Here is a 27,083-nt window from a genome sequence, read left to right on the forward strand (position 1 = left end):
TGACATGGTTTTTATTTTGGCTAAACTATTAATTTTAATGAAAATGTTTTAGTTTTTGTTAACAATAATAAAACCGATGAGGTCTCAGTTGAGCCAGATAATCATGACCGGTGAGTAGAGAGGAGCAAGACAGCAGTGAGAGAAGAGTGAGACGGAGAATAAACTATCGGAATAAAGATCACAAAAGGATGGAAGAAAGATGGGAAAGATAAAACCATGGGAAGGCATACAGACAGACACAGAGTGAGAGAAACAGAGGGGCTAAAGATAGACAGCACAAACTCATCTACATGCAAATTCATCCTCCTAAAAAGGAGGTCTGGGAAAAAAGCAGCCAAGGCAGAGGACAAGTAGTCTGTGCCTAATGTACAGAAATAAATGGCATGAGAGTTGTCATGGTTACTGAACAGACAGACAGTGAGAGAGAGAGAGAGAGAGAGAGAGAGAGAGAGAATGGGAGAAAGAATGGATCCAGGCTAAAACTATCATTTACATGTTAATGATCCACTTTCTAGCTCCCCTGCCCTACTCTCAACTGATGGTGACAAAGTTGTTGTTTTTTCTCTCCCTCAGGCATCTCTCAATAGAATCATTAACTCTTTAGCCTCCTGGTCAGGAGTTTTCAGCACTGAAATTCCTGTAAACGTCTACACTCGTTGAGGGGGGTCATATGTCCCCCTCAATGTCAATGTCTATGGTGGTTACGGCCCTGCTCTACACTGAGAGTGAGCGATGTGACAAAACCAGATCGCTCCCATTATAATAAAGTTGTCAACACTACAAGTGTGTGATCTTGATATTAAACATCTTTCTCAAAACATAAAGCCCCTGCTTTCCTGTACACAGTGGTCGTATCAGGTGGTAATACTATGGTACTTTGACAGATACCATGGTACTGAATGATTACTTCAGTGAATACCATTATATTTTCATGCTATATGTAAAATAATAATAATGATAATAACAAAAAATAAATAAATTTAAGGTGCACTCAGTAACTTTTTGTTTTTGTTATCTTGGACTTACAGTGACACCTGGTGTGGATGCAGCATCATTCAAAATCAATAGTTTTCATTTACAGATGCCATTGTAGAAATTCTTAATATAATCCAAGAGTGAAAGTACTATGACCCCAGCTTAGCTGGGATATGTGGGGGGAAAAAAGAATTTCACTGTATATGTGCAAATGTATAATGTGTGATAAATAAATAAAATTAATTAAATATTAATGAATTAATAACTATCCAATAACAAGATGGTTACTGAGATTAAGCGAGTAGTATTCAATTCTAAAATGGCAGAACCCCTGAGCGTACCCTCTCTATGTAGAATAAAACAGCTTTTACAAGGTTACTGATAAGACTAGAGTCCTCATCTCATGTGAGTAGTCATGATTTTATACATATGTTTCAAAATTACAATTCAGTTCTTTAGGAGTAAAACTTTTTGAATGAATAATAATAATAATAATAATAATAATTACTGAGTGCACCTTTAAATTAAGTCCAGTCAACAGTATTACATTTTGGTGTGTGTTTCTCTAATAGTGTGTTCACATTAATTGAAATTTGCAAGTATTTTTTTACCAAAATGGAAAAGTATTTGGGTATGTTTGTGTTATTCTGGCTTCCAGATCTCATAATATGGTCAGACAAGGAGTGTGCCCTGGTGAAGGAGGTGGTGCATCTAAAACAATTGCTCAAGGAAACTAAAAATCAGCTTGCATCAAGGTATGGTCAAGAGCAAGGAGATTTTCCTGGAATTGAGTTGTGCTACCATCGTGTGGTAGAATAATACATTGCAACGAGAGGAGTTTCAATTCCCCCAAAGAGAGGTTTAATATGCTAACAAAACTTAAAGCTCCATTCTGCTTCCATGGCATTTTTGGACATGCTAACATGGTAATGATATTGTTCTCTGGACATGGTACCAAGGCAATCCCAAGGTATTCTTTGAATGACATTGGGGTACCAGGTAAATACCATGGTATGTGAATATGGTAATAATTTACAGCAGTATCATATAGTATATGTTAGCACTTACAATAAGGTCACAATTGTTAACATTAGTTAACATGAACTAACAATGAACAATACTTTTACAACATTTATTCATCTTGGTTATTGTTAATTTCAATATAGATTAATACATTTTTTAAATCAAAAGTTGTACGTCAACATTAGTGAATACTGTATTAGTGAGTGCTATTATAAAACTAACATAAACTAACAATGAATAATTGTGCTTTAATAAAATAACACTAAAAAGATTTGTAAAAAATGTAAAAAAAAAAAAAATGTTCATTGTTTATGATACCTAATGCATTAACTAAAGTTAACAAATGGAACCTTATTGTAAAGTGTTACCGAATATATAAAGTAACTTGACATCTGATACCATAACAAAACCATGGCACTGCCATGTTATTTTCTGTAAGGGTACAGGTGCTGCAACTAGTGGACAGTCAAAGAATTTCCTTTAAGAAATAATAATAATAATAATAATAATAAAATGAATTTTTATTCATTCCAGATCTTTATGAAATTCTGACTTCTGGACAACAAACTCCCTAGTGTGTTTTATCAAAACAGACCACAATTATGCCTGTAATAAAAAGAAGTGATGGAACTTGAGTAATTTTATACAGTATGTCCTTTACAGGACTGTGCTACAAAAAAGTGTGTTTAACAGTTTAAAGAATTGAAGCTTCCATTTGGTACATCTTTTATTACAAAATATTGTCATCCCACAATTAATCTTACAGTAATTCCAAAGCATCATCATCATAGTGACTAAATCAGTCCTTTTTTCCCCCAATATTAAGTGTACTCAAAGTACATAAGATAAAGACAACCACAAGACACTGTAATGTACCTCTCAGATATAACGAAACACAAGGCACTGTACAAGCCCTGTTTTCCTTTCACTCTTCAGGGTCTGTGTGACATCAAATGGACTCGGAGATCTATTGCCAATATGCATGTAATATTGCCAGGTAATTACCCAGGATGAAAAACTTACATCTATATTACTTATAGTCCCATGCCATATGATGATGATGATGATTATGATGATAATCAAATGTATTGAGCTAGTGGTCAAGAGAGGTCATTCTCAAACCCTCAAAAGCATTACCACAGAAACAGACGAGGCCAGAGTGACTGACCTTGAAAGAAATATTAGGTTACCACTTCAATGAGTTACATAAGAAATCCAGTGATTTGAAAGAATACCAAAGAAAACTAAATTCCAGATAAAAAAAAAAAAAAAAAATACAACCTGTAATTACTTTTTCCCTGCTAGCAATATCTCTAGGGAAACCTGACAAGCAGGGTTTTTTCCCTTCCATTTTAAAGACATCATTTAGACCCTATGGGGCTAACTGGACTATTGACATTGGTTCATTAACTGAATGTGCCATTATGAATCATTTTAATGTCGAGTAACCATCTGCCAGCATTAAGCTGTGACAACACTACTGGAGCTTGTCGATGCCCACAGAAATCTGTCAGTAAATTAAAATTTCTTTATTAATCTCAGCTGTGACTAAAACAACCAAATAGCTTGTTCCTGAGTTAAAAGATCTTCTTGACGTGTCTCTTAAAGGAGTGATGTGAATTAACATTTTTAAAATGCCTTTTGGACACAACGCTATGTCACCATTTACATTAGACGGATCATCTGTAAAATGGATCAACCACTCACAGACTGCAAACACAAACAAAAAGAGACAGGTTTGACTTGGGCTAGAAAGAAATAAAGGCTGTTTACCAAAAGGCTGTTTTTTTTTACATCGAGCCTCTAAATTAAAATGTGATGTGTCACAGGAAGTGATTTATGCTTTGAAGTCCACCTATTATGAAATCACTTTGCTGCCGTGGCATTTCAAAACCATGGGTGGCTTTTAAATGAACAGTCTGTGTGCCATTCTTCATGATAATCATTTTCTTGAGAGCAAGTCAGTGCATGACATTACAGCTAAGAGGGACATTTATCGAATCCTTTTTTCATGTTAAAAATGTGCACATGCACTTTCTGTGGCTTGTTCAATTAAGTTATTCCCATTGGTTACTACCTAGACCAATCAGAGACTGCGTTTGCCTTTTTTCTCCAGTGGAACTGCTTTTGAATGTGACAAATGCGGATGTCTATCAAGCCCAAAGTGTTTTGGGAGTAAAAGGGATAGTTCACCCAAAAATTAATTTGATCATGCATTCACCCTCATGTTGTTCCAAACCTTTATGACTTTCTTTTGTGGAACACAAAAGGAGCTGTTAGGCAGAATGTTGGTCTCAGTCACCATTCACTTTCATTGCATGATTAAAAAAAAAAAAAAACATCATAAAAGTGATCGGTGACTGAGGCTAACAATCTGCCTAACAGCTCCTTCTGTGTTTCATGAAAGAAAGTCAATCGGGCTTGAAACAACATAAGGTGAAAGAAATTTAATTTTGGGTGAACTATGCCTTTAAGCATTAAAAATGGCAGGTGATTGGAAATGCCCTCTGTCCTAATGAATGTACAACTGCTCTCCTCTCCATGTGTTTTACCCTGAGCCCCAAACCTCCAAACAAAAGCAGCGACCATTAGGAAACAAAAAGGGAATTTGCATTATATTCGGTTAAAGTTCAAGTTCAGCACAAATGTCAACCTGTTCCTTGAGGATAGGCTTGGTTTAAAAAGGGTAAAGAAAAGACAACTCTTTAATCAGAGTACCCTCTTCTTTGGCGGTAGAGCTTCAGCTTAAAGCTCTGTGTGCTCGTCACCACCTGACAGAGAGAGAGAGAGAGAGAGAGAGGAAGAGCAGAGAGAGACTCAAATTTACCAGTTCAAGAAGAAACAGTTTTTAACATGTACAGTGCCATGCAATATTTTTTTTAGTCCTCAAGACAAAAAAAGAAATGGACAGATAGAACTCACTTGTGTGTTTTCTGTCTGTAGTCTGATGGGTGCCTGCTGTGCCACCTGGAATGAAGGTGTTGTAGATTTTCTTAATCTCCTGGTCGTAGTCACTCCACTCGGCTACTATACGGACAGCAGCCTGCAGCTTTGGCTCTTTTGTCTGAGGGTTGTTGCACTAAGACAGAGACAGCATCTCAAATCACTGACTATAAGCTAAATGTGAAAATCCAAAAAAATGGCCCCTAGGAAACTCATAAGTTTTGTTGTTCATTGTTGTTTTTCCAACAGAAATATGAACAGCTGTTAAAGGAACAGATGACCCAAAAAATTTAAATGCTCTCATCACTGACTCACCCTCATGCTATCCCAGATGTGTATGATTTACTTTCTTCTGCTGAACACATGATTTTTAGAAAAAATATCTCAGCTCTATTTGTCTATACAACGCATATAAAAGCATATAACGGCAGCGTAAAAGTCAACCATACGTGTCCAGTTGATAAATCAATGTATTCAGAAGCGATATTATAGGTTTGGGTGAGAAACAGATCAATATTTAAGTCCTTTTTTTTACTCTAAATTAAAAAAAAAAAAATGTATAGTAAAAAAGGATCTGTTTCGCACACCTATAATATGGCTTCAGAAGACATGGATTTAACCCCTGGAGTCTTATGGATTACTTTTATGCTGCCTTTGTGCTTTTTGGAGCTTAAAAGTTCTGACCCCCATTCTCTTGCACTGAATGGACCAACAGAGCTTTTTTAATACAAAATGTAATTTGTGTTCACCAGAAGTAAATGATGAAAGAATTTGGTTGTACTTTATTTTACAGTACGTGTACTTTCTGTATACTTACAGTGTACTTACCCAAGAAAGTTCTGAGTAATATTAGGTAACTACATGTAATTAATATGGGTTAAGGTTAGGGTTGGGGTTAGGTTTAAGGTATGTACCTAGTACTGTAGTTGTTGCAATTCTATAGTAAGTCAATGTAGAACAGTACTGTAAAATAAAGTGCTTCCAATAATTTTTATTTTTGGGTGAACTATCTATCTAAAAGTATAGAGTACTGTGTATTTGTAAAATGAGCTTCATAGAGTTGTTTATACATTTGTAATAAAATACATTCTTACACCTACCAGATCTATGGTCTTGGCTTTCTTTTTAGAAGCATCATCACACCAGGTTTCACACCAAAGCCACTCTTGAGGAAGTGACTTTATTGGCACTTGGTGGATCATGTTGTTGGGCAGATCCTGACAGAAAAAAACAATATCAATGGAAGAAATGAAGTTGTTCAAATGATTGACCAAAATATGGGTCATTGGTCTGAAAAACTGGAGGATATTTGGCCATTTTGAGATTATCAACATGTCCATTTGGCTGATTAAGAGAAGTGGCAGTAAGTTTCCCCTTGCCTTGCCAATGGATTAAAGATTTTATAAACTATTTCAAATATTTGAAGTGAATTTTGAGTAAATATTATGTGAAATAGGCTTATTTTTTAGCAATTTTTTGAATGTGTCATATTGGATATTTTTTTTAAACATTTCACCATTATATTAGCCATCGGCTATAGATATTGTATCAGCCTTTAAAAACCCATATATGTTTACCAATAATAATTCACATCAAAGCTTTGACAGTTAAAGCTCTGAAAGAAAAATAATGAGTTTGTGTTTGGGTTGCATGACTCAGAAACATGGAACACATAGATAGAGGGTCTTCAGTGTGGGAACTGATACAGGTGAGCAGACTATCAATGGATGTCACACCTGGTCCAGGTTGGACAAGCTGTTGGGGTCTTGACTCAGACCTTGGTATTGCCCTCTCAGTCTGTCTCCAGCTGCAATCTTCCTAAACTTCTTCAGATCCACCACATACAAAGCACTGTGGAGCACACCACAAAAAACTTTGATGCACGCTAATGGGCAGCCAAAGGTAGACTAAATGGTGTAGATCATAATTCCATAACAAATCATAATTCCATATCCATAACAAATCATGCATGCATGAACCATTCTTACCTGATATGGTATTTACGTCCTGCCAAGTGACTGGCCCAATACCCTGACTTCCAGAAACGGTAACCATCCATCTCCCTTCGGCTCTCACAGAAAGGAGTGTAACCATATGGCGCCCCCTCCAGGTCAAAGTCCCGCAACTCCTTTAGGTCTGTGCGAACTATCTGTATAACAAAAAAACAATGTCATCTTTTATCAGTTCATACAACCCTAGAGAATGATATGGCCTAATTAGCTAATTAAACTGACATAATCTTTTGACAGTCTAATAAAGTTTAAAACGTGGTAAAACTGAGGATCTTTATTACAGTACAATGCAAAATTTCCTCCACCAGTTAAACTCAAACTGTATATAACTACCCAAAGGTGGCAGCAATGTAACATCTGATGCATAATGGGTGTGATACTCTCTTTTTTAAGCAAAACATTCTTAGATTTATATTTGGATTACAGTGAAGTGACTAGCACTATGTTTGAAATGGAATACTAGCTTACAACTTACTGAATACTACACAGTGTATACTGTATACTTTTTTCTTTTCTAAAAATAGTAAGTGAAATAGGCATTATTCCATGATACACATTTTAAACAGTAGCATATCACATTTTTATCACCTGCATGCTTATTTTAGGGAGTGGCATTCAGTTGTGAATATAAATATGGTTATTTTGTATTTTAATCCCATTATGTGTAAACAAAGTCAAGTGCATTGCACTGTGGAATACAATGTGCTCACACAGTGTCCTCAGCTTGTATTCTGCACATTTTAGCAAATGAAATATTCCACACATTCAGAAAATTTGCATAATGTGCACAGTATACAGTACATTCCATATACTGCAGAAATAGTAAGAGCAGGATGATAGTATGTTATTCCAAGCCCAGTCTAGGAATCAAAGGCAGGTTAATTCTTGGTGATCACTAAAAAAAAAAAAAAAAAAAAAACGTAGATTATGTTATGCATCTTTTCTGTACCTGATCTGCATCTACAAAAATAATCTTTTCCACAGCGAGAGGAAACAGCACATCGAGGAACAGAATCTTATAACCCCAGATGATCCGTTGCTTTTCCGTCTGCTGGTGCAGCCAACGTGGCCATTTATACTGTACCAACTCATACTGGAAGCCATAATTTTCTGCCATATATGGGATAAACTCCTGCAAGAAATACACAAAGACATCAGTCAAAATCGGCAGGTCATAACAGAGGTAATTTACATATAGATGCCCTAAAATGCACAGTAGCAAAAAAGCCTGTTTAATTTTAAAGGGATAGTTCATCCAAATATGAAAATTCTCCAATCATTTACTCACCTTTATGCCATCCCAGATGTGTATGACTTTGTTTCTTCTGCAGAACACAAAGATTTTAGAAGAATATCTCAGCCCTGTTGGTCCTTATAATGCAAGTATGGTGACCAGATCTTTGAAGCTCCAAAAATCACAAAGGCCACATAAAAGTAATCTGTATGACTCCAGTGGTTAAATCTATATCTATCTTCAGAAGCGATTTGATAGTGCGGGTGAGAAACAGATCAATATTTAAGTAATTTTTTTTACTGTAAATCTACACTTTCACTTTCATATTTAAACACCTACTGGTGGGGGCTTGTCAAAGGTGGAGATTTATAGTAAAAAAAAGAATTAAATGTTTCTCACCCTCACCTATCATATCGCTTATGAAGACGAGGATTTAACCACTAGAGTTGTTTGGATTACTTTCATGTCCTTTTTTTGAATGGTCAACATTCACTTGCATTGTGAGGACCAAAAGAGTTGAGATACAGAATTCTTAAAAAAAACTATTTGTTTCTGTTCAGCAGAAGAAAGAAAGTCATGCACATCAGGGATGGTATGAGGGTGAGTTCCTGTAATAATGAGAGAATTTTCATTATTGGGTGAACTACTATATATTGTTTTTGGTGCAAGAAACTTTAAAATTATAAGTAAACACCAAGACAAAAACAATAAAAAAAAATAAAAAAAAAATAGAATATGTATAGAATATGGCACCTTTAAATAAAAGGGTTATTTTTATTTATTTAACTTTAAAAGGTTAAAGTAATTTTAACCAATTATTTTTAAAAGAACTAAGCATAATGAAAGATCTACAGTAACTATAAAAAGAATATTATAAAAAATATTATAAATTAATGAAATATTTTAAAATGTAAAAAAAAAAAAAAAAGAAAAAGGAATATATACTTTAAAAGCTGGAGATAGGTAGTTTTTGAGGAACCAGAACTTGACGGGTGTTTTGGTGTGTTTGAGCACAGACAGCATCATTATCCTGCAGAGACAGAGAGAGGGCAAAGTTCAATACAGTGTGGCTGCAGTGACAGGCTGCAAGAGTTATGCGAGTGACCTTCTAAACTGAGCTGCATTACACAACCAATAACACTGCAGCTAAAAAGACACGGCAAGTCCAAAAATCAGCATTTGACAATAGGCTTTTACCCTTAAAAAAAAAAAAAAAACATATATAACAAAAAGACAAGATGTGACCGAAGCCAGGATGTCATGTAGAGTTATTGCATTTTCTTAATATGTGAAATAAGATATATACGTGTCGTTTTCAAATATCACATTGGGATATACACAGGAGGATTTGCCAGTATTACAAGTTGTAGCAATTTTGCTGCACTAGAACAAGATTAAAGTAATATCTTTGTCTTAGCAGAAATGCCATGGTTCATTTGAGGGTATAAGTCATGATGTTTACCTGAGGAACCTCTCGTACAAGTGACCAGAGGCGACAGAGAAAATGTTGATGACATCATCTTTCTCCTGTTTGAGTTCTTCTGGATTGGAACCACCAGTAAATCCTCTGAAAGAGTAAAGACATTGAACAGACTACTCTAATTGACACTTCTAAATGAGATCAACAGCAGAATTAAGTTGATGGGTTTGTACCTGGTCAATGAAGTCCAGAATCCAGAGTCGTCCTCAAGAGTTCCATCACTGAGAAGCTCTTCACTCATCATTTCGGGCTTCTTCTGTACCTGAGAACATTAACAGACAGATTTTAAGTGTTTAAAACATCTACATCAGATCTCATAGCACTAATACTGAGCACATTTAACATTCTGTGAGCCAACTGCGGTCATAATCATGTCAAGACTGTTTAACAAATGCTGTGATTCTGTTGAAAAACATAGTTCACAGCTTAGATTATGAAATGCAAGAGTTTTGGCCCTATGCAATGGGTGGTAGGCCAGTGTTTAAAGGAACAGTTCACCCAAAAATGAAAATTCTCTCATCATTTGCTCACATTCATGCCATCCCAAATGTGTATGACTTTCTTTCTTCTGCAGAACACAAATTATGATTTTTGTAGAATATCTCAGCTCTGTAGGTCCATACAATGAAAGTCAATGGGTGCTCCAAAAATCACATAAAGGCAACATAAAAGTAATACATAAGACTACAGTGGTTTAGTTCATGTCTTCAAAAAGTGATATGATAAGTGTGGGTGAGAAAAAGATCAATATTTAAGTCCCTTTTTGCTAGAAATTCTGCCCAGTAGCGGGTGATATGCATGAAGAATGTGAATCACCAAAAACACAAGAAGATTGTGAAAGTGATCTATTTCTCATCCACACCTATCAAATCACTTCCGAAGACATTGATTTAACCACTGGAGTCTTATGGATTACTTTTACGCTGATTTATGTGATTTTTGGAGCTTCAAAATGTTGGCACCCATTCACTTGCATTGAATGGATCAAAAGAAGAAATTCTCCTATAAATCTTCATTTGAGTTCAGCAGATGAAAGAAAGTCATACACATCTGGGATGAAAAAAGAACGAGTAAATGATGAGAAAAAATTTCATTTTTGGGTGAACTATCCCTTTAAATTAGCACTCACCAAGCGGCAAATGAGAGTGAAAGTTCACTTTGTAAACAGAGTAACTATCGAGTTGGCCGATAACTTTCGTAGGAACTGCAAAATAATGTACGACTCCCACTCACTCTGTTTTTTTTTAAGTTTCCTTGATGTGAGCAATTCAATCAATGAGACACAGGGGATCTACTAAAGAAAAGCTCGGTGATTGCCATGCCACAACTTAAATTTATATGACACAAATATCTACACTGTTTGTAGAAAAACAGCTTAAACATTCCTTTGTCATCGGTGCAAAAAAGGTGTTAATGAAATAATTCAAAATAGTTTCATCACCATTGGCTGGTAAATATTCTCAATTCACCAGCCATTGGCAGGTGAGGCAAAATTTTAATTTTAAACCCTGTTGACAGGTTCTTGGCAAGAACACAGCTGCCAACTTTTGATGTGGAAACAATAATCTAAACCCCAAGCCATTCTCTGTCGCATAAATACACACATTCCCAACAGCCAAGGCTGTATACTTAAAGCTGCAAAGTGTCAAAAAAACAGGTATATTTTCATCACACATCCCTATCCACATTCTTAATCCACCCACAGCCCCAAAGGAAGCAGCAGGCCTCATTTTGGACACACGCCCACACAGCAGCTGAGATGTGACAATCTGTCAGATATTCCAGGACACTCTCACTCACTCACTCACTCTCACTCTCACACTCTCTCTCACACTCTCTCTCCCTCTCCCTCTCCCACTCCCTATCCCTCTCCCTATCCCTCTCCCTCCGAACAGAAATATGAGGAATACAGCTGCCTGAGAAAATTTACTCTGCTAATACCCAGCAAAAAGACAAAGAACTTGTTTCCGACCTCATGCAGACACCCATTACTTACTTTCACTTTAATAATCTTGCTCTTGAAGTTGTTGAGGACGACAATTAAATCATCAGCTTCAGCTGGAGAGTCTGTGCCATCATGACTGAGAGAGGAAAAAAAAAAAACTTTCTATGAAACAGGTGCCTTTTCCAGCTTCTTAAGGTGCTTTAAATACATTCTAAAACTGAACATTCTAGTTGCTGATAATTTGCATTATGCCACCTCAAGCTAAATATATATATATATATTGCATGCGGTTCATGCAAGACAACCAAAGACTTTGCATGACCTGGAGGCCTTTTGCCAAGACGAATGGGCAGCTATACCACCTGCAAGAATTTGGGGCCTCATAGACAACTATTACAAAAGACTGCACACTGCCATTGATGCTAAAGGGGGCCATTTTTTTTCATTGTTGCCATGTTTTGTTTTATGATTGTGCCATTCTGTTATAACCTTCAGTTGAATATGAATCCCATAAGAAATAAAAGAAATGTGTTTTGCCTGCTCACTCATGTTTTCTTTAAAAATGGTACATATATTACCAATTCTCCAAGGGTATGCAAACTTTTGAGCACAACTGTATGTATAAAATCATGACCACTCACATGAGATGAGGACTCTAGTCAAATCAGTAACCTTATAAAAGCTGTTTTATTTTACATGGAGCAGGGGTGCCCTCACAGGGGCTGCCATTTTAGAATCACATAACCAGCTGAATACTACTCAATTAATCTCAGTAACCATCTTGTTATTGGACACTTTCACTCTTGGATTAAATTAATCAAGGCTGATTGTGAATAGTGCATTTCTACAATGGCATCTTTAACTGAAAACTATTGGTTTTGAATGATGCTGCATCCACACCAGGTGTCACTGTAAGTCCAAGATGACACAAACAAAAAGTTACTGAGGACAACTTTAAGCTGAGGTTCATGAAACTACATGTTGCTTCTTAAAAATGTCATGCTGATATTTCTACAAATATGTTATTTTAATTATTTATTATTTTCTACACTATGGTAACATGGTTAATATTTTAAGATTAGAATGGAAAAAGTGACTGAGGAGCTTAAGCTTGCCCTTAAAGAATTCACCTGCTAACAGGCTGATGATATCAATATGACAAAGTCTTTTTGGTTTATGAAATATAACTCATTACCTGGGGACACAACCAAGTCTTTTTAATAATACATTGTCAATATTATATTTTATTATATTATATTTTAGATAAATTATAAATAAAAATGTTAAATTATAATATAGACACATACACACACACTTGAAACTAAAATCAAAGTGCTAAGAGATGTTGGAAACAGAGCAGGGGACAGGCCAGAAAAGATGTCAATATGCATGAAAGAAAACACAAACAAAAAACAACAACATGAAAATAAAAGTTTAGATTTTTTTTGTTGAAAAATTGCCTAGATCAACAGTGTAAAAGTTGGCATCAGCTATTCATTATTTATTGATGAATATTATATATATATATATATATATATATATATATATATATATATATATATATATATATATATATATATATATATACACACACACACATATACATATATATATATACATACATATATATATATATATATATATATATATACACACACACACACACACACACATATATACATATATATATACAGGTGCATCTCAATAAATTAGAATGTCGTGGAAAAGTTCATTTATTTCAGTAATTCAACTCAAATTGTGAAACTCGTGTATTAAATAAATTCAATGCACACAGACTGAAGTAGTTTAAGTCTTTGGTTCTTTTAATTGTGATGATTTTGGCTCACATTTAACAAAAACCCACCAATTCACTATCTCAAAAAATTAGAATACATCATAAGACCAATAAAAAAATCATTTTTAGTGAATTGTTGGCCTTCTGGAAAGTATGTTCATTTACTGTATATGTACTCAATACTTGGTAGGGGCTCCTTTTGCTTTAATTACTGCCTCAATTCGGTGTGGCATGGAGGTGATCAGTTTGTGGCACTGCTGAGGTGGTATGGAAGCCCAGGTTTCTTTGACAGTGGCCTTCAGCTCATCTGCATTTTTTGGTCTCTTGTTTCTCATTTTCCTCTTGACAATACCCCATAGATTCTCTATGGGGTTCAGGTCTGGTGAGTTTACTGGCCAGTCAAGCACACCAACACCATGGTCATTTAACCAACTTTTGGTGCTTTTGGCAGTGTGGGCAGGTGCCAAACCCTGCTGGAAAATGAAATCAGCATCTTGAAAAAGCTGGTCAGCAGAAGGAAGCATGAAGTGCTCCAAAATTTCTTGGTAAACGGGTGCAGTGACTTTGGTTTTCAAAAAACACAATGAACCAACACCAGCAGATGACATTGCACCCCAAATCATCACAGACTGTGGAAACTTAACACTGGACTTCAAGCAACTTGGGCTATGAGCTTCTCCACCCTTCCTCCAGACTCTAGGACCTTGGTTTCTAAATGAAATACAAAACTTGCTCTCATCTGAAAAGAGGACTTTGGAACACTGGGCAACAGTCCAGTTCCTGTTCTCCTTAGCCCAGGTAAGACGCCTCTGACGTTGTCTGTGGTTCAGGAGTGGCTTAACAAGAGGAATATGACAACTCTAGCCAAATTCCTTGACATGTCTGTGTGTGGTGGCTTGACCCCAGCCTCAGTCCATTCCTTGTGAAGTTCACCCAAATTCTTGAATCGATTTTGCTTGACAATCATAAGGCTGCGGTTCTCTCGGTTGGTTGTGCATCTTTTTCTTCCACACTTTTTCCTTCCACTCAACTTTCTGTTAACATGCTTGGATACAGCACTCTGTGAACAGCCAGCTTCTTTGGCAATGAATGTTTGTGGCTTACCCTCCCTGTGAAGGGTGTCAATGATTGTCTTCTGGACAACTGTCAGATCAACAGTCTTCCCCATGATTGTGTAGCCTAGTGAACCAAACTGAGAGACCATTTTGAAGGCTCAGGAAACCTTTGTAGGTGTTTTGAGTTGATTAGCTGATTGGCATGTCACCATATTCTAATTTTCTGAGATAGTGAATTGGTGGGTTTTTGTTAAATGTGAGCCAAAATCATCACAATTAAAAGAACCAAAGACTTAAACTACTTCAGTCTGTGTGCATTGAATTTATTTAATACACGAGTTTCACAGTTTGAGTTAAATTACTGAAATAAATGAACTTTTCCATGACATTCTAATTTATTGAGATGCACCTGTATATATACACATATATATATTTTTTTTTTTTTTTTTACACACATGTACATGAGGGACACAAATGCCAACCGTTTTATAGAATGACCCAAGCAATCAATCAAACAGACCGAGGGACACAAAGAGAGACAGACATACCTGTAGATTTTGTAGATGTCATCCGATCTGCCTTTCCTCAGTCTGAGGATCCAGGCTCCTGGGTTTGCTTTCAGCTGGAAATAGCCCTGTTAAAAGATTCATCACAGTAAGGGACAGTCACCTCCAAGAAAATAGAACCAATTATTTCCTGGCTGAGTATGTGACGTCCCCTCACCAGGTTGGCCATAACAATGGTGTCGACAATGACAGGGTCAGAGGCAGTGCCCAGTGTGAATTGTAGCCCGCGGGGCGGCTGACCTGTCGTGACGTCAAAGCAATGACCCTCGAGTAATAAATATTCCAACTCATACTCAGCGGCCACAACACTGTCAACCTGCAGAGAAAAAAACAAAGATGAAACCATTAGTGGTCACAATACACCAATGTATGGGTTCACAAATTTCAGTAGCATGAGTAAAATGCATTTGTTTGTTCATTGCTTGAAACTGGACAAAATGTTTGTTGGAGCACACATTAGTGTCTCTCAGCAGGAGGTGTTAATCATTTGACTGTCAGGACTCACTGCTGAGTTAATGCTTCAAAAAAAAAAAAAAAACATATCAGGCTTGCTTGAAAAAAATCATACTGTCACTGAGGCGGGGGTCTTGTATTCATAACAAATGAGCTACTTTTACTGAAGATATAAATGTTTTCATCGCACTTGGTGTAAGATCTTCACCGGGGGGGGGGGGCGGGGGCAGACAGGCTGGTTTGAGGATTTCTGTAACTGCTTATCTCCTGGGATTTTCACGCACAACATTCTCTAGAGTTTACTCAGAATGGTGCCAAAAACAAAAAACATCCAGTGAGTGGCAGTTCTGTTGACGGAAATTGCTTGTTGATGAGAGAGGTCAACAGAGAACGGCCAGACTGATTTGAACTTACAAAGTCTATGGTAACTCAGATAACTGCTCTGTACAATTGTGGTGAGAAGAATATCATATCAGAATGCTATTCTGATAGTGTGGTGCTGTTTTGGCGGCACGAGGGAGACCACCACAATATTAGGCAGGTGGTTTTAATGTTGTGGCTGATCGGTGTATATAATATTTATATGTATATGTATATTTATTAAGAAGAGTTTGTTTTTGTATATGCCTGTGCGAATGTATATATCTTGCATTGTCTTCACCTTTAAATAATGTTTTTGTTAGACCATGTGACACTGTCATATGACACCAATTAGCCCCACCTTATAAAAACCTCCAATCAGGTAATTTTTCACATCCTGATGAAGGCTTTGTAAGCCGCAATGCATCAGTTTGTGGTATGTTTTAATCCAATAGCCATGACTAACTAACTAAATATATATATATATATATATATATATATATATATATATAAATAAATTAACTTTTCATGATTCGGGCTTTGTTTAAAGTTTTGAGAGAGTAATCGAATTGTGAATTCAGTACCGTAAATCGTACCAAATCCTTACACCCTTTATCATTTTTGTTTTATACATATATATATATATATAATTTTAATAAAATACAGGGGGGAGGGGGAAAACTTTTTTAATCCGATTATTCAATTAATCGAAGAAATAATCAAAGATTAATCGATAATCAAAATAATCGTTAGTTGCAGCCCTATTTGCAACTTTGAATTGACAGAGTGAGGGAATGAGAGTAATGAACATGCAGACCTCTTCAAGGTAAATGTTATCCAGATCATAGCGTGTGTGGACGGACTCAACCATCCAGCTCTCGGGAGTGTTAAGGTTGAGGGTGAACAGAGGAGATTGAGGCATGTCCAGGAACTTTGCTATGGAACCTGGAGCAAAACTGCCATCTGCCAGAAACGAAACCTCTGGCTCCAAGACATATCGGTAGAAACTAAAAGAAGACAGATAATGGTGTTGTTTTAGCAGAACCACAAAGATTAAAGCAACAGGTAAAGTAGAAAAGAGATTTAAAAGATACACTTTGAAATGTAAAAAGGCCTAAAAAAATGATTTACAGCTTCAAAGTGAATTATATCCTGTTATATCCCATTATATATCCAAATAAACAGTGAAATCTGAAGGTGACTGTGTCGAGTATGTGCCGTCACAGAGACCGTTTCTCGACTAACCTTTTCAGCGGGAGGTCAGAGAGCTTGGACTGGCAGTTCATAAACACTCGCAGGTTGACATTAACCAGCTGCTTCAAGACCTAAGCAGGTACACGGAGAAACGGGAAGTGACATGATTTAAGGTGCAAACAACCAGAGGTACCCACTCTAACCAACAGAGCCAACAAATCCAGATTGACTACTGGCAGACTGCGAAGGACCTGATGTCCTGTAATGACTGATGCAGACTGACCAGGAGAAGGGGAGCCAGTTTCTGAGCACCTCTGGTCACTGGATCCACAACAGCTACCACATCAAAGTATACTTCTTGTTCCTTTGGTCTGATCTTCACTGCACTGTAAAGAAAAATAAATGGAAAGGGACTAACTGATAAGAAAACTCTTCAGAAAGTTTAAAGAAATGTGCTTCAGTTCAAGGGATAGTTCACCCAAAAATGAAAGTTCTTTCCTCACAAAGGTGATGTTAGGCAGAAATTTAGTGACTTTTTGCCTCAGTCACTATTCACTTTCATTGTATGCAACAAAAAAAAAAAAAAAAAAATGAAAGTGAATGGTGACTGAGGCTAATATTTGCTTAACATTCATCATTTTTTTGTTCCACTTAAAAATTGATGATAGAACTTTTATTTTTGGGTGAACTATCCCTTAAAGGTAGTTACTGATTTACATACCTATATCTGTCTTCTGCAAGGGTGTGCTCAATCCTTGCCTCACCTTTGGGCTGGGAGGAAAGCAGGGCATCCACCTTCATGACCAAATCACTAGCTCTAAATTACACATACAAACAAAATGAGTGTAAAGCCCATTTTGGACAGCAATTATTTTACATAATTAATAATAAAATAATTATTTAATTATTTTACATAAGGTAATTCCAGCATTTACAGAGGCTAGTCAGTGATTTTATTGCTGTCCGAAACCAAAATGTCAGTGTTTTCCTTCCACCTCCTGAGAGAAAATTCCCGGCCGAATTACCTACTGTTTTCTGGCAAACACCAAAGTCGTGTGGTAATTTAATTACTGTACGAAACCACATCTTTGAGTTTATAATCAAAAAGTCATTTTGAAAATCCTTTTTGACCACTGCTAATTGTTGTACGTGGTAACAGCTCTGCCGATAATGGAAAGTTCTGAAAGATGGAGGATTGTGTAAAATACATTTTTGTTTATAATTCACAACAATAAAATGACGTCGCTGCTCCACCACAGTGAGTGGGAACTGTTAATTAGAAGGGAAAGAAAAACGAGAGCCAGATCACGTAAACTTTTGAAATAGTCCATTATTATGGCAGCAATATAATAAAATTGTAATATAGAACATTTTAATATAGAAACGTTTACTAAATACATTCATACATAGGGCTTGCATGACTACTCATTTATACAGGTCGACTAGTCCCAGAAAAGTTGCCGGGATAATGTCTATCTTATTTAAAAGGTTTAATTTCCATCGCCACTTTTTAAACACTTACAGATAATTCCAAATGATGTCCGTCATTTTGATAGATAAAACATAAGAAAACCATTTTAACCATAGCTCCTCAAATTTCATTTTAACTATCTTTACTGTCCTTAATATGCAGCTTCTATGTCTCCTTGCGTGAGCTTAGGAGAGAGCGCGCAACTAAAGTGTTGCGGGTGACAAAAAATGCGTACCCCCATTGAAAGATTTATTTGGCTTGCGTTAATAAACAGTCTTGTTCATACAGTTTTTTTATTCGTTTAATTGCTCTTTGCAAGAATTTTGGCTCGTGCCGTATGTGAAATGTACACAGTGAATGTCCGCAGATTGACAGATAGTCTCGCTCATCCCCCGTGATTTAACTGTCATCAGAACGGATGAGTTTTATCACAGAGGAGCCATGAAAATGTACTATTACAGACATCACCCTGAGTAACAATTGCTGTCCGAATAGGGCTTAAGCCAAAGTGTGTTTCATTTTACTTTATTTCCAATTTAATGGTCAAGATAGAGACAAGGGGACAGAAATGATAGACACAAGAAGAGGAAACTAAATTTGGAAATGTTGTGAGCCAGATTCAAACCTGCATTGCCCAAATGAGCACCAAAGCTCAATGAGACAGAGCCATACGCAAGGCATGGCTCATACTAGCCAAAGTTTGTTCAAACTCTTGCAAAGGCCCAGTTTCAGATTCAGGCAATGACAATGACAATACATGCCTCTTCTACTGTCAGCAACACTTTAATAATCAGCCCTCTAAAAGTTTACTGAGAGGCTAATGAACGGTGTCACTTGTCTCTGTCTACTGTTCCAGCAAATACACATAAAACGCAACATTTATTGCATCTTTAAGGCAGACTGACACTTCATTAAGAGGAAGTAATTACTGCAGAAAGTGCAAGCGAGGGTAATGTGTGATGCATCGTAATCCTTTACAGAGCTCAGACAGGAGGACATTCTGTACTAACGAGTTCTTGAGCTCTGCTATTTGTTTTTTTGTTTGTTTTTTTGTCATTAACAATTTTTATTGATTTCACACTCACATCAACATAAACAGCACATGAAAACACAGAATCAATTTTCAACAAAATATACCCCGCTCCCTCCCTCCTTCCCCCCACCCACCCACCCAACACACAACCCAGTGGTCAGACACAGAATAATAACAGACACACATACAAGCAAAATAAAATAAAAAAAATACTCAGATATAAAAAACAAAAAAAATTGCCCAACAAAAAGAAAAAGGGTTCCACACAACAATTACATACACACCATTTAAACTGGCCCTCTCCACTGTTCCTCCCTGGCACCCTCCAAAAAGGCCAAATAAATGCCCCACTTCTTCTCAAAGGCACCCAAGCTGCCCAGCCGCCTATGCGACATCTTTTCAAAGGCCGCCACTGTGCCCAATTCGGTGCACCACTTATGAAATGAGGGTGCACCAGCCGACTTCCATCCCCCAAGGATCACTTTCCTGCCGATCATCACACTGGTAAGGACCCAGTTTTCAATGTGTGTGTTCCCTAAGTTAACCCCTGCCCCATCCCCCAAAATACAAAGTCTGGGGCAGAATGAAATCTGAGTGCTCAGGATCTCACAGACATAACTCTGAACCCTCGACCAAAACTCTTGAATCTTGGTACAATACCAAAAAACATGGGCTACATCCCCATCCTTTGACTGGCATCGCCAACAGGTGGGTGTATCTTTAAGACCAGGCCTATGCAATCTAGAGGGAGTCCAATAAAAACGTTGCAGAATCTTAAATTGAATGAGGCGCATCCTTAGACATAGACTTGGCATTTTTTTAAATCCTACCCCATTCTTCATCCTCCAGTACTAAATTCAAGTCTTTCTCCCATAACTTCTTGAGAGATGTCAAAACCCCATCCCCTAGACTCTAAATTAGCCAGGAATAGTACGCTGAAGCCTTGTGACCCTTTCCAAAAGCCGCTAGTTCTATCTCAAGAGTGTCTGCAGCTTTAGGGGGCTGTGTACTACACCCAAAGATAGTACAAAGTAGATGGCGCAGCTATAAGTACCTGAAGAATTGAGATCTGGGAATCCCAAACCAGAGTGTAATATTTTCAAAGGATCTCAATGCTCCATTTTCATACAGGTCACCCAGCGTAGCAACTCCCTTCTCAATCCATTCTGTCCAGCAAATTAATTAATACACAGTTTAGGGTTTAACCAAATACTTGCGGCAACGTTCAGGTAAATGTCTGAATTGAGCACGCGGGAAATCCTTGTCCACACTAACTGCATGTGTGAGGTAATGGGATGTGTCTTTAGTTCTCCGGGCAGCTTGGTAGAAAGACATTGCAATGGCAAGATAGGGGCAAGAAGTTCTTGTTCAATACAAAACCAGGGAGGGGCTCTTTCAGGTGGAAGCGACCAATGAGCCAAATGTCTGAGACCGAATGCATAATAATAAAATGAAATCTTGGGTAAGCCTAGCTCACCTTTGTCAATCGGCCTATGTAACTTATTGAATTGTAATCTGGGACGTTTACCATTCCAAATGAAAGACTTTGCTATGCTTTCAAATTGCTTGAAATAAGAGAGGGGGACATCTACCGGGAGAGACTGTAGCAGGTAGTTAAATTTTGGAATACAGTTCATTTTAATAACATTAACCTTCCCAATCATTGATAAATGTAATGAAGCCCACCTACCCACATCGCTCGAAAACTGTTTTATTAAGGGGTCAAAATTAACTCTAACTAAATCAGACAAATTTCTGGGGAATAAAATGCCCAAATACTTAATGCTCTGTTTGGGCCGCTGGAAGGCCGTTACTGGACAGTACGCTGTCAGAGCCAATGCTTCGGATTTAGACCAGTTGACTTTGTATCCTGAGAATTTGGAAAAGGAATTAATAATTCTGTGGAGGCAAGGCTTGGATTTATTAGGGTCAGAGACAAATAATAAAATATAATCTGCATAAAGCAGAAGCTTATGCGCCACGCCTCCCGCCACCACCCCTGGAAAATCATCCTCTCTTATCACGGCTGCTAATGGTTCCAGGGCAAGACAGAACAATAATGGGGAAAGAGGGCAACCCTGCCGAGTGCCCCTATCCAGAGTAAAATAATCTGAAATTAGTCCATTTGTTTGTACCGCTGCTACAGGGTGTCTATAAAGTAACTTGATCCAACCAATAAATGTGCTCCCGAACCCATACATTTCCAAAATCTTAAAAAGATAATCCCATTCTACCATATCAAACGCCTTTCGGCGTCAAGTGAGATGGCAGCAACCGGAGACTGATCATTGAGCTCTGCTATTTGTAAAGAGAGTAAGCATGTAGCATAACATGGATGGACACTGATAAACAGCTTCTGTGTATGCAACCGGCTCATACTGTAATCGTTTTGAAATTTGTCAATGAAAAGCATTTGTGATTTGATAAGCACTGGATTGGCCAATAGGATGCACTGAAACTCAAGGGACTCTACCTGTCCTCTACCATGCCCAGTTGTTGAATTTTGCCCTTGATCCGCTCCCCTGAAGTCTTTAGGATAATGCTCTCAAGAAGCAGGAAGTCATCTTGGTTAAAGACCTCCCCGTCCTCCAGTGGACCAATGATCTGCAGCAAATAATAATAATAAAAATTTAACCACAATGAAGACTGGAGTCACTATATGAGCAGTCTGTTCTCAAGGAAGCACGTAAGATATTAGCTGATCCATGACACACATTATACCCAGAGTATGAGGTGTTGCCCTCCGCAAGACAGGTTACCAGTGTATAGGTAATCATTTAAATTTGTTTTATACCTACTTCAATTAATATGTTAAATTACAAATGAATGTATTACTGAGATAAGCTGAAGTAGGGTATTGATGGGTCTGTATAATGTTTTACTTTGTTATATTTATTGTAAACATGTTTTTATTAAGGTTTTTATTGAGCTACTACATTTTATGAATGAATGTAATACCGAGATATGTTGGAGTAAGGTACTGAAGGGCCTTTATAATGTTATAAATTGTTATATTTATTGTAAACATGTTTTTATCTTTGATGTTTTTGTTTTGCTACATCTTGTAACGTGTTTATAGTTATAGTGTGAAATGGTGGTATTATTGTTTTATTTTGTTTGTTATTTATGATTGGATGGAACGTCAAGTCACTGTGAATGTGAACGCACCTTGAGTCCAAGACAAATTTCCCTTTGGGGACAATAAAGTGTATTTCATTTAATTTAATATCTATATCTAATTTCATATCTCTATCTACCTATCTATCTATGTCTTAATCAATCAATTAAATCCATCCATCCATCCATCCATCCATCCAGAGAGAGAGTGTTTTCTAATATGGTACTAGAAACTCACTTGCCATTATATCAAACACAGTTGAAAGCTATTTGGTTCTTTAAATGAAGCTTAACATTGTCTTTGTGTTTGTTTTTTAGTTGCCACAGTATGCAATAGACTGGCATGTCTTAAGGTCAATATTAGGTCAAAAATGGCAAAAAAGAAACAGCTTTCTCTAGAAACTCGTCAATCAATCATTATTTCGAGGAATGAAGGCCATACAATGCTTGAAACTGACAAAAAACTGAAGATTTCATACAAAAGGTGTACACTACAGTCTTTAAAGACAAAGAACAACTGCCTCTAACATGGACAGAAAGAGATGTGGAAGGCCACTTTTAAAACAGTAAACCAAAAGAAAAGGTTAGAGTGGGTAAAGAAACACAGACATTGGACAACAGATAATTGGAAAAGAGTGTTATGGATCTTAACCCCACTGAGCATTTGTGGGATCAGCTAGACTGTAAGGTGCGTGAGAAGTGCCCGACAAGACGCCACATCTATGACAAGTGCTACAGGAAGCATGGGGTGGAATGTCACCTGAGTATCTGGACAAACTGACAGCTAGAATGCCAAGGATCTGTAAAGCTGTCGTTGTTGCACATGGAGGATTTTTTTGATGAGAACACTTTGAAGTAGTTTAAGAACATAAAATCTTTCCATAAGAGCAAAATCTGTACATTATTATTTTGGCCGCCAGTGTATATCAATGACAGTTGGTAGTAGAGATCGATATAGTTTATGTCAGATAATGACAATTTTTATGTTTAAGTGTCCAAGTCTTGATTTATTTCTGATTTTTGCCAGGCTTGGGGTAGAGATTGATGAGAGTTTTTTTCCATCTGATAACGATCATGTTTAAGTATACGATAACCAAAAAGTAGAACAAATTTCAAATATTCATTTATTTCTGCTTTTTGACATAATAATAACCAAATAATTTATCAATAACATCTGAAAATGAACAGCCTGCTTTACGAGAATAAAACTGCAATAATACTTTTTTAGTTATTGAAAAGTTAAAGTAATTTTCCTATTATGTAATAACTTTATTTAATTTAACCAATTAAGTAAAAAAAGAGTTAATACAGGTAAAACTTTTGGTCAAAGCAGTTTTAGCTCTCTAATCAATTAGTTTTTTTACAGGAATATTCAGGGTTTAATACAAATTAAGCTCAATCGACAGCATTTGTTGCATATTGCTGATTACCCCTAAAGATTTATTTAAACTTCCCCCTCCTTTTCTATAAAAAGAGAAATCTGGGTTACAATGAGGCAATTACAATGAAAGTGAATGGGGACAATCCATAAATGTTAAAATACTCAACGTTTCAAAAGTATAGTCACAAGACGTAAACAATATGGGTGTTATCATGATTTTAGTGAGATAAAAATCACATATGCCCCTTTTCTGTATATAGTTATAACCAATTTTATAACTTTGTTGCCATGACGATGTAACACCATAAACACTTAAACCATAAATGACCATAAAACCAATGATTCAAACGATTTTACAGCTCAAATAATACTCAAGTTTTAACATAAGGATTAATGTAAGTGCTTTTATATAACTATAAGTTTCACATTTCTGCCTTCAAACCCTCCAAAGATTGGCCCCATTCACTTCCATTGTAAGTGCCTCACTGAAACCCAAATTTTTCCTTTTTTTTTTTTTTTTTTTAAAGAAAAGAGCAAGTCAAAAATTTTATTTGTGGTAATCAACATTATGCCACAAATGCTAACAATTGAGCTTGACTTATATTGAACCCAGAATATTACTTTAACTTTTCTATTTCAAACAGCATATTCAATGGTAAAATATATTACTATGAGCCAACATTTCAATAATGGTGCATCCCTAATCACACAATAAGAAAACTTTCTGTTAAAGTCTGCTGATTGTCTAACTCACCCGTCCATTACTGATCACAGCCCTCTGGCCCTTCTGCAATTTAAGGATGTCCTGACAGTACACTGAGTGAGCCAACAGGAAGTCAACTTTAGGGGACTCATATGCACTCTTAAACAGAGGGACATCCATGCCCTGCAACAAAGGGAGAGATAAGTATCTGGTTAAAGTGGCTCTATATTAAATTCTCCACTTTAAAAGTGACATTCGGTGCAGCAACAGTAACATAACCCAGAGCTAACAATCCATCACATCTCTAAATAAATTACAGTAGAGCATTTTTACCCCAACAGCAAACTCTGCAATGTCACTCCCTGCGTAAAGAGCCTGCGCTGTCTCCTCTTTAGCCATTTTGGTAATAAAGTTTTTGGCATTGTTGGAGGTTTGGGTCTGCATGGCTGCCCAGATAGCTCGAGCAGTCAGGCTGTTCTCATTAGATGGGCTCTCGCTGGGGTTGTTGATCACTCCCAAACGCACGGTATTACTGGTTTTCTAAAATAAAATAAAAAATTAATTACAAAATCAATATTTGTTCACACTTGTTTTCTTCACTCTGTGGCATAAAGGTTTCATGTTTTAAGTTGTTTGCATCAGTCCAACCCTAAAATGTAATTAACATGTTTGTCTTAATGTTTGAAATATCATGTAAAACAACATCCCAACCCTTGAAACTACATTATGTATGATCAGGGTCCAAAATTACAATTTGCAAGCAATTTTTTATTTAAAGAGATACATATGGTTTACTTGTTGTTCTGTCATGCTTTTTTATCAATTGAAATATATATATATGTATATATATATATATATATATACACTGTAGATTTGACAAAGTGTGACCAAACACTTTTTCTTAATATTCAACAGTACATCATTTGTTTTATTATATAAAACTTAAACATCTTTTTGTGAAGTATTTGTGAAGCGTTTTGCTTAAAAGTGTGCATGTCCAATGTACCTTTAAAATAAATGTCATTTGGTTTGATCTTTTGTTCTCAAACACTATGGAATTTATATATTTTACAGTGTGGCTTAAGAGTTGAAATACTTCTTGGAACCACTGAAATATTGCAAAATACAGTTTCATAGCGAGTAAGTAATATTTCTCAATTCACCTGCCATTGGTAAAAAGTTGCATTTGGACCTTGTGTTGTGCCGTTTTAGCCTTTAAGGACAAAACTGACAGAACTGGCTCTGTGATGCTGGCCTACCATGTGTCGAATAGCATCGTACAGCAGTTGTCTTCCTGATGGCTGGTCAAAGTCGCCTACCACCCAGAAAGTCACTGGATGGATGATGCTATCATCTGTAAGTCAGAGAACAACGTACGCATGGGCTTAAAGACATTACACAGCAGAGACATACAGTTTCCTCATGCAATCTGAAAGATGAGTGAAAATGATGTGACGAGCCGAAATGCTTCTCTTGTTCGTATTGAGCCTTAATGACCAAATAAGTAAGAAGTATCCCAACTGTCAAGATTTTCAATTTCAACCTAGATATAAAACTGTAAATGTTTGTAAAAGAAAGATATTCCAGAGGACCACAGGACAGAAAGAGATTCTCTCTCATCCATCACACACTGACAGTTGTGACAGATGACAAATGCACTGCTTTGCTTAAATCAATACAAAAAACAAGAAAACTTCTTCACTTGGTTTTAAATAGATAATAACAATTCTAATCTTTAAACTTGACACAACATCTAAAAGGAATATCCAGGGCTATTAACAACTTCAGGCCTTATCAATAGAATATGTGGCATGCTGTTGCCTTCCACAGACAATAATTCAGTTTGTAAAAAAAAAAAAGTACATACTTTATAAGCATTTTATGTATATTCTGAAAGATTTTCTGTACTAATCCACAGATGCAGTACATAGACATTAAGCTCTAAACAAACTGGAATATTTATTTAAGCCACAGCTCACCTTATGTTAATAATGGTTATGTAGGTATTGTCTGACAATATTTAAGTAAAACTCCAAATGTTACGATGAGATCTATGAAAAGCAGAAGGTCAGTATGGCGAGTATGACAGCGCAATGCAATTACCAGAAAAATCGACGAAAGACATCCCTGAAAACGCCATTTGGGAAAAATAAAAGAACAGAGAAAAATACAGGCAGATAGGCATATTTAGTTATAGACAGATATTTTTGGCGTTTTACACATAGGATGATTAATGTAACCTGGACACACCATGCCAGGAATGACAGATTTTATAACAAGGTCCCACAGAGTAACTCCACCCAATAGGCCCCGCTCAAAGATTTAAGGTGGGCCGTAGAATTC

General features: G+C 36.6%; 1 protein-coding gene across 1 annotated transcript in view; it reads right to left on the reverse strand.

The window, feature by feature from the left end:
• Positions 1–2,712: 2,712 nt before the first annotated feature.
• LOC127440509 (UDP-glucose:glycoprotein glucosyltransferase 1-like) overlaps positions 2,713–27,083 on the reverse strand; it is a 46,034-nt gene continuing 21,663 nt past the window's right edge. The window contains exons 21-40 of the mRNA XM_051697134.1: positions 26,000–26,094; positions 25,074–25,280; positions 24,792–24,923; positions 22,013–22,143; positions 17,757–17,852; positions 17,319–17,421; positions 17,087–17,166; positions 16,659–16,848; positions 15,186–15,344; positions 15,011–15,096; positions 11,664–11,748; positions 9,841–9,929; positions 9,650–9,754; positions 9,133–9,217; positions 7,903–8,085; positions 6,930–7,090; positions 6,678–6,792; positions 6,042–6,158; positions 4,921–5,077; positions 2,713–4,769 (exon numbers count right to left, since the gene is read on the reverse strand). Of these exons, the coding sequence (XP_051553094.1) occupies positions 4,744–4,769; positions 4,921–5,077; positions 6,042–6,158; positions 6,678–6,792; positions 6,930–7,090; positions 7,903–8,085; positions 9,133–9,217; positions 9,650–9,754; positions 9,841–9,929; positions 11,664–11,748; positions 15,011–15,096; positions 15,186–15,344; positions 16,659–16,848; positions 17,087–17,166; positions 17,319–17,421; positions 17,757–17,852; positions 22,013–22,143; positions 24,792–24,923; positions 25,074–25,280; positions 26,000–26,094 (2,402 nt within the window). The 3' untranslated portion in view covers positions 2,713–4,743. The remainder of the gene's footprint in view (positions 4,770–4,920; positions 5,078–6,041; positions 6,159–6,677; positions 6,793–6,929; positions 7,091–7,902; positions 8,086–9,132; positions 9,218–9,649; positions 9,755–9,840; positions 9,930–11,663; positions 11,749–15,010; positions 15,097–15,185; positions 15,345–16,658; positions 16,849–17,086; positions 17,167–17,318; positions 17,422–17,756; positions 17,853–22,012; positions 22,144–24,791; positions 24,924–25,073; positions 25,281–25,999; positions 26,095–27,083) is intronic.

Source organism: Myxocyprinus asiaticus, chromosome 5, assembly GCF_019703515.2.
Source record: "Myxocyprinus asiaticus isolate MX2 ecotype Aquarium Trade chromosome 5, UBuf_Myxa_2, whole genome shotgun sequence".
NCBI lineage: Eukaryota > Metazoa > Chordata > Actinopteri > Cypriniformes > Catostomidae > Myxocyprinus > Myxocyprinus asiaticus.